General features: G+C 38.3%; 1 protein-coding gene across 1 annotated transcript; it reads right to left on the reverse strand.

Moving 5' to 3' along the window:
- Window positions 1-293: 293 nt before the first annotated feature.
- On the reverse strand, window positions 294-3541 carry LOC113134969 (phospholipid hydroperoxide glutathione peroxidase-like). The gene is made up of 7 exons (XM_026314595.1): window positions 3450-3541; window positions 2455-2549; window positions 2159-2303; window positions 1711-1862; window positions 1230-1254; window positions 1042-1101; window positions 294-810 (listed from the first exon to the last, which is right to left on the reverse strand). The coding sequence occupies exons 1-7, from the start codon at window positions 3513-3515 to the stop codon at window positions 778-780; spliced, it is 576 nt and encodes a 191-aa protein (XP_026170380.1). The 5' UTR covers window positions 3516-3541; the 3' UTR covers window positions 294-777.
- Window positions 3542-7084: the final 3543 nt, after the last annotated feature.

A 7084-nucleotide genomic window follows, 5' to 3' on the forward strand; every position in this document is an offset into this window, starting at 1 on the left:
TGTCTATAGTGTCCACAATCTATTAATAAATTAAATGTGTGTTTACCATGTGCTTGGTGTCACATTGAAACTTAAAACTAAAACCATAAAGCATTACATTCCTTATTTCTGTTACTCCAAGGCATTACTGACATGACAAGCCAGTTTTTGTTGCGTTAGTGGAATATCTCAATAACCTACTGCAGCCACACACTCACGTACGTGTGTGTGTATATACACACACATATATATATATATAAATAAAACAGTGGATTATACCAGCCAGTCTCAAAGCCACAAGCTGAACATCAGAGTCCTGTTTAATTCTTTTATTAAGTGCATCTAAAATGACAGATCAGTGCTCCAGACAGCATTTATTTTCCAAAATCATTATGTAATAGGCCATGGTACAGAGTGGGCCCTTCGGTAAGTTAGTGTAAACAATATCAGAAGCATAGTACTACCATATGGCGTCCTATGTCTGTGCATAAAACTGACCCCAACATGCACAGACAAAACTAGATGAGGTTTGGTTCAGTGAAAGGAACGGCTGTTTTAAGGTTGAAATATGTGAAGTTTTCTCACTTTGGATAACAGTGAAATGTCATCTCATATGGTCTACAGGCTTTGGTGTGGGTGGGCTCTGGAGGTTAAGTTGCACGCTGAGGATTATCAGGCCTGCTCTGCCCAAAGATGGGTTTACGAACAGATCATCATTGGTCCAGGCACACACACACCAATACCCTTAGAACCATGCGAGAGGTCCAAAGTCAAACTAATATATGGAAGACTGTAGTCTTACAGGTACGTGGGCAGGTCCTTCTCCACCACCTGCAGAGAAATGAGTAGAAGTGTTTGATTACAAAACTTGATTATTAAGCATTAGTTCCATCCTTTTTATAGCCATTGTTCACTTTGTCAGACAGACAAACTTAATTCAAACAGACTGCCAAAATAAACTCAACAGCAAGATGCTATTACAAACACCAGCATTATATAAAAGGTGATTCATTTTAAAGCATGCACATCAAAATTACTGAAATCATAGCAAGTGCCACTTACGACAGGATCATCTGTTGGGCCATACCTCTTCACCACTTGTCCTTCTCTATTTATAAGAAACTGTTGAGGTACAGGACATCAATTTTAGTACAAACATACTTTTATCAAATTGTGGCACAAAAGGTAATTTTATTAAACATGCTTTTAAAAAGGGATTATGGCAACTTGCCAACAAATTTGCAATTTACCTTTGTGAAGTTCCATTTGATGTTACTGTAGAAAAAGGAAAACACTATTACTACACAAGGCCAAGGCAGACATTACCATTGAGCTTAAGCTACAATTCAAGTGGGTTAAGAATAATATAATGAACAACAGTGATCAGGCTGTGTTGGAGAAGATTATGAATTGATGGGTTAACTTTTTAAAAAGGCACTCCCACAACACACTTTGTTGGGGGGAAAAAAAAAAAAGGCTATAAAAAAAATTATACTTGACAACCAAGTATTACAGTTATGAGATTCATAAACCTAAATAACTTTAGTTACTCATTTTAAAATGGACCCTTTGTGCTTTTGTTTACCAATATTTACATTTAAACAATCAATTTCAGAGATACAGGGCAACTCATCTGTCCTCAAGAATTTACAATCTCTAACCTCTCGGTTAAAGTCATGTTCCTCTAAAGAGTGCTGCTGATTGTCTGTAAACAATAGTAGGACAACTCACTTTCCCAGGGTTCCCTTGCCTTTGGGCTGTGCTTTCATCCACTTCCACAGAGGGTGAGCATTGTCTCCATTCACCTCAATCTTACTGAAGAGGTCAAACTCAGCATTGTAACCTTTGGCAAACTCTTTAATCTCTGCCTCAGTGCCTGGCTCCTAGATCACACACAAAAACAGAGGTTTTAAAAAAAAAATAAATAAAGACTGTTTTGCACAGCCAGTACCTAACACATATGGCTATAGTATAACATTTTCCAGTGCTCAAAGCCTCACATGATGGTTTAAGGTGGATGGGGTCAAAGAAGAATAACCATTTAAATAACTAACATCCACCAAAACAACTTCATTCAAACAGAAAGGAACAGTTTAAGATTAGCATCCAGTTCAAGAGTAAAGTGTTGATGCAGCACATAAAAACATACAGACAGTTTTCATCTAGTTTTGTTTGTTACCTGTCCTCCAAACTGGTTGCATGGGAAGCCCAGAATGCGTAAACCTTTATCAGCGTAGGAGGCGTGCATTCCCGCTAGCTGAGTGTAGTTTACTCTGGTCTTGCCTCATTTAGAGGCTACATTTACAATGATGCACACATACCCTCTGACACAGAAAAAAAACAAGATGTTAAACAGAAAATTCTGCAAACTTATACCGTCACATTTGTGAAGTAAATATATAACAGCTAAATGAAACATTTGAGTCTAGTCAGACTCAAAGTTTAGAAACATGATTATTCAGGAGTATATTTTACCTATATTTGTCAAGAGACACTTCATTCCCATCAATATCTGTGGCAGAAAATTCATAGATTGACTTGGCACTCTGCCAGTCTGTGACCTGGGCACACTGCAAAAAGTGGAAAAATTAAATTACACATTTAGATCCACGTGTGTGACTGGACAGAACAGCTGAAGGTAGAGGTTTCATGTTTCATGAAAAGCAAACTAAAGGGCAAAAGCAAGCCCAGGCCAAAGAAACAAACTGAATCAGCTAGATGGGAGGAAACTCAAGGATGTTAGTCACTGTTCTTACTACTGAATGCACTTTGGCCCATTTGTGTCGTAACCCATGCCCTGCCTTTGACTTTACACCCACGAAACAACAGCTTCTGGTTTAATAGTCCCAGTTAACTGGGAGACTGCATGTCTGCGTCTTACACAGGTGCTGGAAACATCACATCCAAAACAAAGACCTGACTGTTAGCGGCTTTGGTAAATAACGGGTACCGCAGTTACCACCCTGGATAAAATGAGGAAATGAAAGGATTACTCATAACAGTGGACCCCCTCCTGACCTGACGTTAACCTACAGCCCCTAGCTTCAGATTTTAAATCAACCATGAATTATAAACAGCAGGCTGTCTAATCCGCCTTCAGGTGTAACCGCCGCCAGCGTTGCGTCACATCCAGCTAACAACGCCACTCCTGCTTTTATAATAAAAAAACACGACCATTTTGACTTCAGCTTGCTAGGCTGCACAGCTGAGACTCGCAGGAGACTCAGACCATAACTAAACTGAACCCAAATGTGGACGTTTTGCCTCGCGCTTTTTACACGATGCTATGCTAATGTTAGCTTACTGGATACAACATCGGACCCATTTGATCGTTGCACAGCTTTTAAAAATAAGTCCGAAGTGCGACCTGGGTATTGTTCTACAGGCAGGACTCTTCGTAAACACTCATGTTAACAGCACAGCAAGGAAACAAAACAAGACACCGTCTGAAGATGTTTCTATAAGCTCACCATGCTTCTCAGTGCGCCCCTGCTCCCCAGTAGACCAAGCAACAGTGACGGTCTCCGGAGCCACATGATAAAGGCCACGGACACGCTGACGTCAGCTATCACATGACATGTATCCCCGCCCGCTGAGGGCACTGCACTGCACTGCGCACCTGAAACGCTTATGATGGGGTACAGCCTGCTTCGCTTTTATTTCCCGCATTTTTTAATGTGAATACTTACATTTTTAAACCTAAAATATGATTAGCATTTATTTGGAAATGTGTTTCAGGCCACATGGTAACGTTTTTGTTCCCTCATTGATAAAAATCCAGAATAAATGAATATGCAGATGTTTTACATTTCAAAAGTGTACCTACTGAACAAAGATTCCTACTCGATGTAGTACTATTAGTCTACTGTGTGTATGCTGGGGGTTTCAATTTTTTTTTTTTTTAGATGACTGACGTAACTATAATGCCAGAAATCTGTATTTTATTCAAAATACAAATCTTCAAAACTGTGAAACTATGCATCATGCATGGAGAAAGTAGTTAGGTATTAGTCAAGCAGGTTCCATTCAAAGCAGGTCCCAACAATTAAACTATCAGACTGCTAATTAGAAGTCTATGGAGAATTGTCTTCCTATTTATACAGAAGGAGCCTAGTGATGTGAGGTCTGTGCACCATTACTCTGGTGTGATCGGAGCACTTGGGGAATATAAAATCTGACTCTTGTCTAAACATGTGTGTGTAGTTGGAAAGCACAGCTCTCCTGAAAACACTGGACAGCGATGAAGCAGGTATACTAGTATAAACACTTATATTTAATGAAAGGCTAAGGATGCACACAGATCGGCCCTGTGCATCTGATAATATAATGTTTACACAATGCAGGTGACGATGGTCACATGCCACCTAAAAGTATTAGACGGGTAGGGAAGACAAGCCATGTTTAAGCGACAAGCAATGTTTTATTTTCAGTAAAAATAAATAACAATTTGGCTGGCATTGTGGTGTAATGGTTAGCACCATCACCTCACAGATAGATGGCTGACCTGGTATTTTCTTCGTGGAGTCTACAAAAAATATCAACCAAACCAAGACCTGCGGATGTGGTGCCTATAGGAAAGAGCAAGGTAAACTCTGATAGGGCTGCTTCAGTAGACCTGATTTAACAGGATCCTCAGCTCAGACTGTAGACTTGTGAAAGAGGGAGAAAGGGGGAGTAGCATAACCTATATGAAATCTGTTTATTCTGCCTGTATACTAGCAACTGAACAAATGAAATGTATGGAATATACAGTAACAATACATATTCAGTATTTGCAGCTGCAATGACCAAGTTTACCCTGGTGTGTGTTCATGGTTGAGCTTTACTGTCATACAATATAGGGTTGTAGTGTCACTGTACCCTCCACATTACACAGACAGAAAATGTATAACATTGGTCAAATTTAAATTTATAATAGAATAAAACAATAAAGCAAGCAATATAATAATAAATATAATAGAGGAAGTAGCAAAACAAGAGAAAAATAGGCTATATAAACAATGTGTACAACATTACTGTAAAATACAAATTATAATGCAGTATATAAAATACAGTGCAGTAGGTGCTTGAGGAAGTGAGAATGAGGGTAGTGCAAAGGCTTATGGTAACATGCTAAACCTGGACTGCCTTAACAGAATAGTACATTGGAAATATTAGTTCATATTACATATGGACTATACATAAGCCCATTAAATATGATCATGTCACTTATGTAAAAAAGGAAGTTATTCGTCAGATATCTGTAGAATTACTCAACAGATATAGACATACATACACAATATTTTATTTATCTAAACCAGTGAAGTTAAAAGCTACAAAATCATAGTTGTACTGTAGTTTAACTGCACTCCAGATCTTCCATTTGTCAGTATGTGAAACACAAACTGGTTCATTATCAGCTAAAGCTCAGTTATCAAAGGTGTACTTTTATTGTTCTTCCAACAGAGGGTACTGTATAACTGTAGATAAGATTGCTGTGTATTAACATTCACACTTTTTGAAGGTGGCATGAAACTTAATGTATGTTGAGACAGAAGGAAGAGATTGGGATTACAGATGTAACGGACTCTGAAGACTGAAGGCAGTTTTTTATCCATATTATAGCAGATATCCATTTTACTGCATAAACTGTAAGAAGGATTAGCTGGTCCCTGAATTTTGTATTGCTCATGTTTACCATGTATTGTGTTGTGGTTCACTGTTTGTTCACTGTTGAGGGCCATATAAAGTTAAACTAGTCTGATGAGTTGGACATTTTTACACACAAGTTTATTCCAATCCATCAAAACACAATGCCTACCCCAAACATTAGGCTTATTGCACTTAAATTAGGCCAAGGACATTCTGATAACTTTCACATCCTTGTTCTGGGACTTTGGTTTGAAAAAGACTCCAGGGGCCTGACGTCAGTCTGGTGCCACAGCTAGTCCCTATGAAACAGTATTTTGCTTCTTTAATTAGATGTATTCCCTGCTGAAACTGGATATTTGAGTGGGACATAACACACAATGGAATTATTTGAAGATGTAAACCAACAGGGTATTAGCTGAGGTAGAGGAAGGTTAATGGTTTACTTACCAATTCTGACTTGTACACTGAATTTAGGCATGTTTAAACAGTGTTAAAAATCGTTTTTCTTCAGGGAGCAGACAAGGTGCAAAGTATTATGCCCACTCCAAAAAAGCAATCACATCACACATCAACTGTGTGACAGTTCAAGATACAGTTATCAATGTTTTAAAAAGTAAAATATAAATAACATAACCACAACCAAATTAGCACAGATAACCACAGTCACTATCTAACACCAGTAGTTTACTGTTTGTCTGGCTGAATCACATTATTAGGTCAGATCCCCTTCATGAAACAACTTACTCGACAACTTACATGTTGGGTTATCTGCCAATGTCAATGTCATGTGTCTCTGTGGAAACTTTTAGCTAAATTTCTAATTAAATATGACTTTGATTGACCTACAGTACAGTGTGTATCTTTTAAAGAATGAGGATGCTAGTTTTATGATTTATTCAGCCCAGTTTTACATGTCATTAGACCCCATTATCTCTGACTGAGGTTTTGAAAAAAGTGACCAAACTGACATGCTGTGCCGTAGTGCACTGCACTGTCAGGCAAACGACTGGCATCATTAAAGCAATGCTACAGGCATGCACAGTAAGCAGGTTTGGGTGATGGGGAGGTCATGTCTTCTGAAGAAGAGACTTTTAATTAGGGGATGACAAAATACAGAATCCACCAAAGCTTTCTACCTGAAACATCCAGCTAAAGCCTCTAATTAAGCATCTCACATGTAGCCAATTAAAACTCAAATCAGAAGGGTTCTACTGTAAAAGTGCAATGTATAAAAGTGCAATCAATGCAGTGTGTGTTTATATGGAGAGGGTATACACACTGTAATTACTTGCTGCTGCCTGTACTGTCAAAGTATATGTCTATGAAATAATACAGTAGGTGTTTGCTGTGCATGTGCTTTTTCTACTTGACTGGTTTGAAATTAATTATTTAATTAACTGACTCAAACTGCAGAACAACTCTTCTCTAATTAATATTACATTGCAAAACTAACCACATTTATGTAAAACGCATC

Source organism: Mastacembelus armatus, chromosome 17, assembly GCF_900324485.2.
Source record: "Mastacembelus armatus chromosome 17, fMasArm1.2, whole genome shotgun sequence".
NCBI classification, from domain to species: Eukaryota; Metazoa; Chordata; class Actinopteri; order Synbranchiformes; family Mastacembelidae; genus Mastacembelus; species Mastacembelus armatus.